Below are 13,446 nucleotides of genomic sequence, written 5' to 3'. Positions count from 1 at the left end.
AAATTCTCTGGCCAAGGAAGTTCCCCACCGAGAAGCTGCATCGAAATCACCAAAATGAAGGAAATCACCATGGAGATCAGGCAGCAGAGGTGGAGATGGCATGGCCATGCTCTGAGGAAGCCCCCTGGTAGCATCCCAATTGTTGCCCTGATGTGGACAGCAGCCGGCAGGGAAAAAAAAAAAAAAAAAAAAAAAGGCTGCTGACCAGTTGAGGTGGCGATCTTTTGTGGACACCTTGTTTCCCGTATGGGATGTGGAGGATTAAGTATGCAAGTAGAGAAGCAAAAAGAAAATCTTACCTCATCCACAACTCTGTCGTTCATCACCTCACCAAGTTCTATGACGAGACTGTTAAAAGAAAATACTTAAACCAAAACATGAAGAAATCTGAAAACAGGCGAACTGAGTTACGGATATGCCACGTGGGCTGGTTAAACAAACACATTGACAGATGCAGTAGAATGACAATAGCGGTAACAGAGCAGCTCACCTGCCAAGAAAATCATCTTTATCGGGGTCTTCATCAAACATCTCCAGCTCTAGATCTTGCCCCGGAGCCTCGTGCACCACAAACTGAATAAGAAGAACCACATCTTAGCAAAAAACACAGACAGCAGCCATTCCGATGTCATTATCCTGTAATTGTTCGTAACATGCAAGAGACCTCTGTGCCACAAGCTAAATTAACAGACCAGTTTGGCATAACGGACAGTGCTAATATTCAAATCCGAGGTTATTATCACTATTATTGGTTTTATGATCCCCATTCCAAATGTGCAGTGCCCATTGCCTATAAAGCTCTGTGTATGTTGGTACCCACCTCATAAACCTCATTCCATTTGGGGTTCAGGTTTTCCTTGATGGTTTTGCTACGAATGCTCTGTGTGCCGACCCTCAGATTTGCATACGGATCAGACTTGCCTTTTACCATTCCCATCATGTAGGTGTCTTTTGGTACCAGGTCTTCAGCCTCTATCAGATGAACTCTTACCACACCCTGAAAATACAAACATTCGGTCCTTAGAAATGGATCCCCACTCGAGGAAACCCCTGAACAACATTGCTCACAGCGACACCTGTTGGGAGGGGGTTTAATTGCATCAGTATTTTTTTTTTTTTTTTTTTTTTTTTTTTTTACTTAAGGCGGCAGCATTTGCATAGTGTGAGAACTACTAATGAATTACAGTGAACAGTAAGTTGAGACAAGGTTGACAGGTTTAATACCTCACGGAAGTTATAAATGCCAATGCACACACACAATGTTAAACGTACTGGCAACTGAAAAACCAAAATGGTCACCAACTTGAGAGAAAACTATGAAGAGCAGTCCAAACAGCAGCGTTGCACAGCTGCATCTCCATATAACTGAATCGAATACCACAGCAAACTCGCCCACATGCCAAGTGAAGATCACAGGAGAGGCGCACACTCACACTTGGAAGAGGGAACCTCATCTGGGCCAGCTGCACCTGGTCGATGAGAGGGATGCAGTAGCGGTTGGGTAAAACCATGTAGGAGGAGATGATATCCAGAATTGCACCATCCGACATGTCACTGAACAAAGGGGTACATATCCACATGCTTATTACTGGAGTACACTTTCTATATAGCATGTAATAAAATAACATGCAATCAGGGTTGGGGTCAATTTCTTTTTTTCAATTCAGATTCCTTTCTAAATTCAATTATAAGTCTATTAGACACGCTGGTGTTTATTCAAACACACTACCGAATTTTAAATTAAAAACAGAACCAAAAATAAAAAAAGACATTCATGTTTAAGAAAGAAATATATAAAATCACTTTAATCCTGGCACATCCAGCAAGTTTGTTAGTCCAGTCCAGTTGATTTCCAAAAGCTATTGAGAGAAAAAAAAAAAATAGGAATATGAAAAACATTCCCAAAATATACATACTCATCATCATAATAATAATACTGGGGAAAACAGTTAAAGTAAAAGTTAAACAAACTGGGATAGCGTTTCCACTGCCACAGGTATAAACACAGAACTAGAGCCATGGCCTACATTCACTCTACAGTATGTACAATGTAGGTGTAACACATGAACAGATAGATAATGTCTGGCTGTCACACAACTCAGATACTCTTAACATGTTCTCCGGTTTAGAGGATATAATTCAGGTGTAACTAACATCTATATATATATATATATATATATATATATATATATATATATAATATATATATATATATATATATATATATATATATATATATATATATATATATATATATATATATATATATATATATATATATAATATATATATATATATATATATACTATATATATATATATATATATATATACATTACATACATACACACACACATACATATAAATGTTAACTATCATTTAGTACACTTACATGCTACATAATTAGAAAATTTTAGGGAGAATTGGGGGGGGGGGTACAAGTAAAAGCTAGCTTACTGGTCGCCTAATGAAGAAAAACGTCACTCCTCCTACCAAGGGGGACTGGCCAATAAGCGGTTCCAGAATGACTCGCAATGTGCCGTGAAGCTAAAACAAAACACAGCTCTTTCAAAACCTTTCACGCTTCAAAGCTCTCTTAATCATCCATCTCCCCGGCCTTGCCTATTTGTTTAAGCATGCAAAGATACAACCTCAGTGAAGATCAGGGGCCCTGCTGAAGCGATTACAATGAGTTCATTAAAGAATGAATTTTATTCCTCACCAGTTTTTAAAGAACCTGCACACTGAAACTGTATGAATAGGGTGCAGTGCTGTATTTTCTCCTCAAGTAAGAAATCATTGCTCTCCGCTTTCCTTTACACCTGTTTGCTCTTTAGCTTTAGGTGGTCATATGCGACATTTTACAGATTTTTATTTTCAATCAAATTACAGCCTTTTTTAATCTATAGTCTTAAAAAAAACAAACAAAGGGACAAAAGGGTTTTAACTAGAAGCACGTCCATCAAATTAATGGCAGAAATCAACCCAAGTCATTCCTACCTGCATTCCTTTCACACCAGCTTTGCATAGCCTTTTAATCTCCACATTGATTTCACAGTCTGCAACATAACTGAAAGTAGAAACATTGCAGTAGTGCACGCATCATTTTTTATTTCAGGAGGATTTGTTTTCCTACATCTCCCTTGAATACCTGCAATGTCAGCACCATCCACTTGTACTGGTATATACAGCACAAAACAAAACCCAATAAGGCCAGTATGCTTTAATGCATCCTAATCTGATGTTTTAGTCATGAGTTCAGTTAATTATTGTTTAAATAAAAAATTAAAGACTCATTGCATTAAAAGGTACATATAGGTTATAACTAGTTGATAACCTCAGGCAACACCTTACACATCTGCACAACCACTGGTATTTGTTTATTTTCTGTGGATGGTATATCATGAGAAACTACTTACACTTTGGTTATGTGTGCAATGTCTGAATTGATAAAATCAGACTTGAATGAAAGTGCTTACCAAGAGTCAGAGTCTCAAAACAGGCCATAAGTGAATGTAAGAAATAAGTGTGTTTGGAAATAGTACTGTACCTGACTTGCAGGTCCAGGATAACTTGCCTCTTGTCAACCCCTTTGGTGTATGCCTTCACTCCTTTGATCTTCAAGGGCTGCATGACAAAAAAGTTAATTCTCACTGAAGTGGTTTTTTTCGGGGATATGTCAACTAAAAATAGAACAAATCACCCCTGGAGTTAATGTTTTGTCAACATCGTGGCTGCAGCAGCTTTGCAAAAAGGGTTAATTTCTTACCAGACACCACAAGCACAGTTGACAGAGAATCACTGAATACAGCTAGGTACCAGCATTTATTTGTATTTTTCTGTATATTTTGGGGGAACCAGAAAGTCACATGACCCCAGTATGGCAGCCATCTTAGGTAAAAAGTCAAAGTGAAGGGTGCTGTTAGATTTTGCCAGAGGAGTTCCACTTCACTTAAGTTGTCAGTTTAAACAGGTTATTTAGATATTAGCAACATTAGTAGGTGTGGCTACAGTGGCAGATTTGCAAACTCATACAAGCTCCCCTTACGAGAATGAATAGTGGTGCATCCACCACCTCTTCGCTTTGTGTGGAAACTAACAGAAATTTCAAGAATAAAAGAGTAAGTACTTTACTATGAAAGTGAGCGACTTACATAGTAAGGACAATTAACTTTAACATCTTTAATGGGTACGCAGTTATATGGTCAGCCTCAATATTTAGTCAGGCATTATCAGACAATCCCATCAGCAAGAAACACTTACTGAGCACATTTCAAATTTCAAAGGTTAAGTTGGCAACTAAAACAATTCATCAATAATCTGAGAAGATAGTCGTTTATCAACTTAGTAATTAAGAGAGATCCCGCCTCCTGTACCTTTTCTCCAAAGTGGATCTTGGTGAAGGTGAAGGTCTTGAGGTGAATGTTTGATGCTCGGACTGCCGGTTCAATGTTGTTACGGAATATCTTCTCCATAAAGATCCCAAAGTATGGCCAGGCTTGATCCAATATCTGTTAAGGAGCAGACAAGTTAAATCCTGTGGAAATTCAGCTGCCAGGTGTTTAAATTACAGAAAGTATAGTTAATTTTTTCATTACCTGGTTCAACCAGTCTGCCTTCTCTACATCAGGAAAATGAACCTGCAAGCATACAACACATGATAGGAGTGTACTGTACAGTAAATGCATTTCAAATTAATCTAGAATAACCATAACACACAGCGAGACATCTTTAAAGAAACCGTCTGGTGCTTGTTGACAGACAAACCACGACAATGTATTTGCCAAATGCAAGTGACTTGTTAACTTTAAGCACATGTATTACTCACAAATCAATATATATTTTTACCTGAAATTGGCCATGTGTTGAATAAGAGTATAGAAATGTTAACACATAGGTCATATAAAAATTCATTCTAATTTTATTATGGTTTACATGATACAAAATGAGAAGGACAACTAATAACGTCATATTATGTAAATGCATGCCCTGTCAGCTCTTGTATTCTAGTAACACTGACATACTACAATGCTATCAAACCTGCACGCTAAATCAAAAAAAAAAAAAAAAAACCCATGAAGAAATAGGCAGTGCTGGAAAAAACATGGATTCTTCATACAGCTCAAACATGTTTGCAAGACCCGAATCGAATAAACAATTTTATATATAATTTTTAAATCAGGGAAAAATAAAAGCATAACTCTGTACCACACTAAAGGAGCTCTACAATACAAAAGCAGTGCTGGTACAGAAGACCTCTTTATTTACAGACAGTAAATACTGTGCATTGCATAGGTCTGTGGTAGTGAGACTTTGACCAGGTTTGTTTCAAAAATATTTTTTTTGTAATTCTTTAAAACAATTTTGTTTGAGTAAATGGCCCTTGAACACCACTCAGTTGTTCTATCAAATCTTTAGCAGCTCACAGAATAGGTACTTATTTAGACTGTATCCGATTGCAGTACACGCAAACATTTAGTAGGCAGTATTCATAAGCTGTGAAACCTTTCCGTTTACTTTGTATCTTTTTTTTTGTAGAAATCAGAAGAGTTCAAATTGACACCTTTGATGTTTTGTGACATTTCAGCACTAAAAGGGCATTACACCTTCTGACGCCAAGCATCTCTATTTTAGTTGACAAAGCAGAGCCTGCCATCCTTGAAGTACAAAATCAATAAGCTTTAGAAGGCCATGAATTAAGAATGGGATAGCTGGCCGGAATGCACCCTATCTGACAGATTGCTTAGCAAGCCAAAATGTTTTTAGCGCTGAAGGACACAGACAATTCGACAAAACAAAAAATTACTATTGATAACTACATTAGTTTGTTGACTACCATAATGCATCAGGAAACTAAAACGACTTTAAAATCTTGCTTAGTTCCCTTATTGAAGCACAATGTGAGGAAAACAATAATGGAAATGTATTAAAATAAATGTAATGCCTATCAGGTACACCACCAAATCTGTTAAACCATTCAAAATGCTGTTATTAAAACCTATTTTAACATGGTAGTCACATGAGACTCAGTTTCCTAAATTAAATAAAGTATTTTCACATGGCAAGACTCTTAGGGCTTACAAAATACACCGGTATATATAAATGACTACTGGAGTGCCATCCTTGCATTCTTATATTATGCGCACCATGTTATTTACAGTACAATTGTCTACATTTAAAAATGTGCAAATCATTAAGGAGATCAGCAAGTCGCTCTGCAAGTGCTGTGCTACCCCAAATGTTATCCCTTTGCTGCCAATGCAGAGTAGCTACCCGGACAAACTGGTTTCTGTAATGGTGCCTGTCAGCACTGGCATCACAGTGAAAGTCGTGCCAGTCTTGGTGGTCATCATTTCTCTTGTTTATTTCTAATCACAGAAACAATACTCCTTTTGTTTCTGTGTATTGAGAGTTATTGTGTCTTTTTATTCTATTTGTTAATGCGGTTTCTTGCTGATTGAGCAAGGGGTGGGATCTTCAGAAATGAAGGCAGCTCTACACAAAAAATGCTCAGTGTGTGCTGATTTTAAGGCTGTACACACTGCCCAACGCTCTTGGGAACAACATCCCCAATAAATAAATGTAAAGAAGCAACGGGTTCGTCCTTATAATAGTTTCCCATAGCAAAGTCTAAAAGCGTGGCAAAATCATGGGCATTCATTGTAAAAGAACAGTGAGGTAAGGTAAAGCACAGTAATAAACACGGAAAACCAGGGTGAATCCAAAGTATACCCATAGGAAAAGCACAGTACAGCTGCACAAGTACCATGGGCATTTTTTATAAGGCCACAGCATGTCCTGGGTCAATATAGCCATTGCATTATTGGTAGTTTTTCAATATTTAGCTGCTATCACAGGGTTTGGATATTCGAGTAGATGGACCAAATTGGATGTGGTGGTGGGGGATAGAACTATGAACAAGAAATTAAAAGACAAAAAAAAAAAAAAACCCAAAACACACAAGTCTGTAAAAGGTGACCCAGAGACACCAAAACAGTTTTCTTTAACCTCATAATGCAAGGCAAACGGGCTGGTTTACAAAGCCCATTCAACCAATGAGGAAGACTTTTCCAAAAGGAGAATACAAACACCTGTTAGGTTACAAAACTAGAAACAAACAATTTGTGTTTCTAAGGCAGTTTTAGTAAGGTAGGGGGTTTATTTTAGCTTTTTTTTTTTTTTTTTTTTTTTTTTTAAATGGTAAAAAAAAGTTAAAGGGCAATTTACACTTTGAAGTTAAAAGCTTTCAGCCTGTCAGTAAACGCTGCAGGTATTAGCAGATAAAAGCAAAGGAATTTTCAATGTGTTGGTTTTGTTTCTGATTACGGGAAGTTCCACCCTGTTAGAAATCCTTCATGCAATTGAATGCAAAAGAGCACCTTCAAAAGGAATCCAGGAATGCTTTCCAATGCGCACAGGGATATAAAACCTTCTCCTGAAACAGAAATGCTGTTCTATCAAACTCTATAGCAGCTCAGAGAACAGACACTTTGTGATTCACATTTAGAGCCTGTATTTGACCTGAATTTATGTAAACATTCCAAGTGATGAATTTCAAACTGTGCTGCAACTAACCCAGTGCTACTATCCGAGTGACTATGTCCTAAAGTGAAATATATCTTTGGAAAAAAGTATGGAAAACAGTAGCTTTCTCCCTTACACTGGTAGACAGTTGGTTACGTTATGTCAATCTGTTCCACACAATTAGTAATGCATTTAAAAAGACTCGGCATCAGCAATATTTGAAAGTGCTTACTACCCTACAGAAAGCGCACTAACCCATAATAAATTATAAAAATTAAATATTGTACTTTGTTTACTTCATCCAAATTATATGAAGGGAAGAAAAATAAAAAAGCAATCTGGGGCAATGTTTACGATGTCAGTTTGTTCCAACCATTAGAGATTTAAAAGAAAGACAGTAACAGAAAGCCGTTAGCTTTGGAGAGTCAGTAGTGCTACAAGTTCAACAGTACTGTTCACGGCACAGAACAGGTCCCCATTTGAACCTACTGCATGGAGCACCGTCTCCATCAGAGAATGGTAATACTGAATCCTGAATGCACCATTATCAAACTGGCTTTGTCCACCATTCAAATACTGTAGCTGAAGCCACCTGGAAACCGAGAAAGAATAATAAGAACAGTAACCTTTCAATTTGATTTCTATACAGTACATTTATATGTGCCAATAGCCTGTCTCCTATCACATGGAAAGCATCACCTTATAAAAATGTCTGCAAGAATTTCTACAACAAAGAATGCATAGAAACTACCCTCAACATGACTACAGTAAAGGGTGGACCGGGGAGCACTGTGTAGAGAACACACCTGCACAGAATGCGATACATCCAGAGAGATCAGCATGTTATTGCAAAACAGATCTGTAGTTGCACTTGTCTGATAATCTGCATTCACACATAAAATTAGGGCATTTGATTCTGAACTTACTATAGATATATATATCTATATATATAATTATATAGATATATATAGATAGATATATTATATATATATATATATATATATATATATATATCTATCTATAGATATATATATTATATATATATATATATATATATATATATATATATATATATATATATATATATATATATATATATATATATTATATATATATATATATATATATATATATATATATATATATATATATATATATATATACACACACACACACACTTCTGGAACCCACATTTTATACAATGTTCAACTGAAACCACAAACTGTACCAAAATGTTTTGATCCATTTTGTTCATTTAAAGTTATTGTGGCAATTATTTGATACTATCAGGTTTTCCACTAACATAAGACACTATCCAATGGGCACTTTTACTAGAACAAGAACACTGCTCTGGGCAGAGTTTTTCCCAGTTCTTCAATAATGATAGCCGATAAGGATGTTCTTAATTGTTGGAAAAACTAAAGAGGCTCCACTGGTAACAGAGGGCCTAGTTTCTTTCTCTGCAGGCCCTCCCTAGCAACAAGCAGCATCCCCACACCCACAGGCTGGCTCTATGCTGTGCTTCATATCTTAAGAACATAAGAAAGTTTACAAACGAGAGGAGGCCATTCAGCACATCTTGCTCATTTGGTTGTTAGTAGCTTATTGATACCAGAGTCTCATCAAGCAGCTTCTTGAAGGATCCCAGGGTGTCAGCTTCAACAACATTACTGGGGAGTTGATTCCAGACCCTCACAATTCTCTGTGTAAAAAAGTGCCTCCTATTTTCTGTTCTGAATGCCCCTTTGTCTAATCTCCATTTGTGACCCCTGGTCCTTGTTTCTTTTTTCAGGCTGAAAAAGTCCCTTTGGTCGACATTGTCAATACCTTTTAGAATTTGGAATGCTTAAATTAGATCGCTGCGTAGTCTTCTTTGTTCAAGACTGAACAGATTCAATTCTTTTAGCCTGTATGCATATGACATGCCTTTTAAACCCGGAATAATTCTGGTCGCTCTTCTTTGCACTCTTTCTAGAGCAGCAATATCTTTTTTATAGCGAGGTGACCAGAACTGAACGCAATATTCAAGATGAGGTCTTACTAGTGCATTGTACAGTTTTAACATTACTTCCCTTGATTTAAATTCAACACTTTTCACAATGTATCCGAGCATCTTGTTGGCCTTTTTTATAGCTTCCCCACATTGTCTAGATGAAGACATTTCTGAGTCAACAAAAACTCCTAGGTCTTTTTCATAGATTCCTTCTCCAATTTCAGTATCTCCCATATGCTATTTATAATGCACATTTTTATTTCCTGCATGCAGTACCTTACACTTCTCTATTAAATGTAATTTGCCATGTGTCTGCCCAGTTCTGAATCTTGTCTACATCATTTTGAATGACCTTCAATCAAAACCTTGAGAAACTTAAATCCTGTTCCAGCTATCCCACAAATACCAAACACAGCCTTTCCCAAATAATACTCTGTGGCAAACCTAGTCAAGATTTGTATGCTTATTATTAAATAAACAATAAAAGTGTGTTTTTGCAAGGCTTAAACACAACTTCCAATGTTTTCTTTTTAAATTACATTAAACACATTTCTTTCAAACTGGAGGATGGGTGGATGGCTTAATCTGTTCAGTCAGATACTGTGTGGCAGGCATCCATGCTAATCAATAGCACTCCTCACAATATCCCACATAAAACTGCAATCAGTACAGCCCCCATTTATTATTCATCAGTGCTACTGGCTGACTCAGGGCTTTGGAGTACAATGCTGTTTTCTGCAAGAATCAATTTAGAATGGGGGAGGGTGGTTACAATGCAGAACTGCATTTCACCCAAAGAGCAACGCACAGGCAAAATCTTGTTAACTCAGCAACATCTTAACAGCCTTGGGACAATAAATGACTTCTCTTCAGGATCAGATGGCACTGAAATAAAAATAGATAAATAAAAAGAAACAATCCCTCACACAGTATAGGGTTTCAGGGTATGGATGGAAATGAAAGCGGTTTCTTGTTTTACAATTGCCATGATGCACAGAACCACCTAACAATGCCTACAGACAGACACGAACCAGAAGTAGTCAAACTGTCCATCACACACTTCTTAAGTTACATGCTGCTGAATATTTTTATATTTAATCTTTTCATGCACAAATTATAAATAACATTTTAAATGTTTACACAGGAGATAACATTGTTTATGAGACAATATGCCCTGACAACTGATAGGGTTTGACCTAAAAAAAAAAAAAAAAGAACTAATTTTAGGATTAAAACGTAATAGCGAGAGTTATGCGTAGGAATGTTATCAAGTTATCTACTTAGAAATACAAATAAAATCAGGCGTATACTGCTGTCCTAATACAACCTTTCACACAAAGATCTATGAAGTGTAAAACACAGCACTGTAAACAAGGCTCCCTATTGCATTACAGTTTGAGCTGTTGCAGTCTGTACTTTTATTAGGACCACTCTCTCTGGTTTGCCTAAATTCTCTCAGAAAAACCAGGGCTCATTTCAAACTGCTTTGCGATGGAGGTAGGGTTGCCACCCGGCCCCATGATTCCGGAACACAGACAAGAACAGGATTTTGAAGTTGCCTTTAAAACTGAAGGAAATCAACACATGAATTGAGCCCTAAACCTTTGCTAAATTGATTCTGGTGATTAATTATCTTGAGGCAGCATGACAATACAATAAAAGCTTTTAACAAATGAAATAAATAAGTACATCAATATTAAATTATTTTATTAATAGTTTTAAAAATATGTATTTTTAAACATTCTTTATAGTTTCTAATAGTAGATCACCTTCTCCAACTGAAATCATTAATACTGAGCAGCTGTTCACTATTCCTGACACCAGACAGCATGAACACTGGATCAGTGTTGTTATTTAATTGGGAGAGTCAATGTAAATTAGGGCTATATATTACTAATTAATAGGATATAAATAGCATCTTTTAAATAGAGAACTGAAATATAATTTAGTACAAAACAAAAATAAATATATTGAATAAACCTACACACGTGTTTATTCAAGATGCTTTTTTTATTTTGTAAGATTTGTATTATCACAATGATTCGGATAATTAAGAAGCAGTATAAATTAAGCAAGTGCTTTGTGCTCAATTCACGTGTTTACTACTTTCAGTTTAAGGGCAACTTAAACCATATCCCGTACCAAAGTGTTCCGGAATTATGGGCCAGGTGGCAAACCTAGATAGAGGTCTTATTCCCGTCCCCGAAACATTTATTTTTTCTTATGGTTTACCGAGTAAACCAAGGCCTTCCGTTTAAAATACAATTGCCGCAAGCTGGGTAACCACTGGAAACAAGCTCCTGCACTTTAGGCTGCGTTTCCTCCAGTGTAGTGGATTTACATAAAACAAAAACAAACCCTGTTGTGCTTGCTTAAAGTAGTATTTACATCAGCAGGTTTCTCCCTAACGCCAGTACAGTCGGGTTGCCAGAGATGACATCACCATGGGGCGCCAGTCCAACAAGAAAGGTTTCATACAGCCAAACCCACACAAGAATTTGTCAAGCAGCGTTTATCACAATTAAAGTGAAGGCCATTTACATCTCCTGTACACAATTTAAAATATGCATTCAATACGAAAACGTATCATGTCATTGCAAAAGCTTTTTCATTGCCAGCAGGCCTTTCTATATTGTCCATCTTAAAAACACGAGGGAACAAATTAAATACAAAAATGATTCTTCTCAATGTATTCGTTTTGCAGCACTTTACACAACTGCAGTGGCTGTGATAAGTTCAAGCAAATGTAATTAAGGTTTAGGTTCCCATAGGTGCTTATAAATCACGCAGCTTTTCACATACCTAACAACTTTAACTTAACTTCTTTGCGTGGAAACAAGGTATTTCAATCTATAGCGATCGTCATGGATTCTAACAAAAGTCCTGCACGTTTATGATAAATGCTACAAATATTAAATGGTATTCGCAGGGAAAATTGATATAAACCAGTGCCCTGTTTCAGGAGAATGAGCCTGGGGAAACAAACGAGAAGTGGAAGATAGAAGACCACGGCAAGCGGTATAGAGGGTCATAAGACAAGTACAAGGCGGGTATTAACAGTACTGTAATTTGATCCATCAAGATATTATTTAAGCACAGTAGAAAGTGCGTGCGTTTCCTCGCAACCTTACTCACGCGGATACGAGTAACCAGTAGAGCACGCTAAAGTAAAGCAATGCAAACAGAACTATAAACACTGCTTCTTATACATACTTACCCAAGCAGGCAGATTGAGCTCCTTCAGTCCTTCTGTAATGACATGTCGTTCATTGTCCAAAAAACCCACAGATGCTGCAAAGCGGGCCAATTTGCTGGCTCTGTTTCTTTTCCACCACATCCACAGCATCAAGGCAAACAGGACCCAGCTGATGCTCAAGCCCAGGTACCCTACCAGGTACACGGGGACCAGGTAGAGGAACACCTTCCCGAAATGTATGAGTATTTCTACTACAGCCTGGTTAGCCGCACTCGGTCCATCGTCGGCATCCTCACAACTATTCGCAGGAGTTTCAGGAATTCTTGACTCCTTCTCTGAAAATGTGGTGCTCATCTTTCGACTCTCTTTCCCAGCCTCACTCGTAGTTTTCATTTTTGCCTGACCTCAAAATAAATCAATAAACAAACTGTCCAAACAGTTCCGCCTTCTGAAATAAAAAATAAAAAATAAATAAATAGAAAAATAAATCCACGTTTGTTTCAATCCAGAAGCAAGCTGTTTAATCATTCGGTTACGGTTCATTATTACAAAAAAAAAAAAAAAAAAAATCTTGCTTTTACCATTACTGCGATTGCAGTGACGATTCTCTGCTCTTTACTGCATTTTAACGTCACGCTTTCCCTATTTTTTCGCTCCAGTTCGCTTCCCTTGCCTCCCAACTTCAGGTGATTAAGTTTACAGAAGTTGCCCATACTCCCTTCCACACCCTTTCA

General features: G+C 37.1%; 1 protein-coding gene across 4 annotated transcripts in view; it reads right to left on the bottom strand.

The window, feature by feature from the left end:
- Positions 1-13,446, bottom strand: part of LOC121323118 (extended synaptotagmin-3-like) — a 26,588-nt gene extending 13,142 nt beyond the window's left edge. Inside the window, exons 1-12 of one of the 4 annotated variants that reach the window (XM_041263914.1) lie at positions 13,288-13,446; positions 12,734-13,160; positions 4,598-4,639; positions 4,376-4,510; positions 3,550-3,626; positions 3,000-3,069; positions 2,457-2,546; positions 1,804-1,859; positions 1,434-1,554; positions 821-997; positions 491-573; positions 300-348 (exon numbers count right to left, since the gene is read on the bottom strand). In XM_041263914.1, coding sequence (XP_041119848.1) covers positions 300-348; positions 491-573; positions 821-997; positions 1,434-1,554; positions 1,804-1,859; positions 2,457-2,546; positions 3,000-3,069; positions 3,550-3,626; positions 4,376-4,510; positions 4,598-4,639; positions 12,734-13,105 — 1,272 coding nt within the window. In that variant the 5' untranslated portion in view covers positions 13,106-13,160; positions 13,288-13,446. Of the gene's footprint in view, positions 1-299; positions 349-490; positions 574-820; positions 998-1,433; positions 1,555-1,803; positions 1,860-2,456; positions 2,547-2,999; positions 3,070-3,549; positions 3,627-4,375; positions 4,511-4,597; positions 4,640-12,733 lie in introns of all 4 variants that reach the window. The other 3 variants (XM_041263913.1, XM_041263912.1, XM_041263916.1) reach the window with 3 other exon arrangements.

The sequence above is a fragment of the Polyodon spathula genome, chromosome 11 (genome assembly GCF_017654505.1).
Source record: "Polyodon spathula isolate WHYD16114869_AA chromosome 11, ASM1765450v1, whole genome shotgun sequence".
Taxonomy (NCBI): domain Eukaryota; kingdom Metazoa; phylum Chordata; class Actinopteri; order Acipenseriformes; family Polyodontidae; genus Polyodon; species Polyodon spathula.
This window is presented reverse-complemented; position numbering and strand designations above follow the sequence as displayed.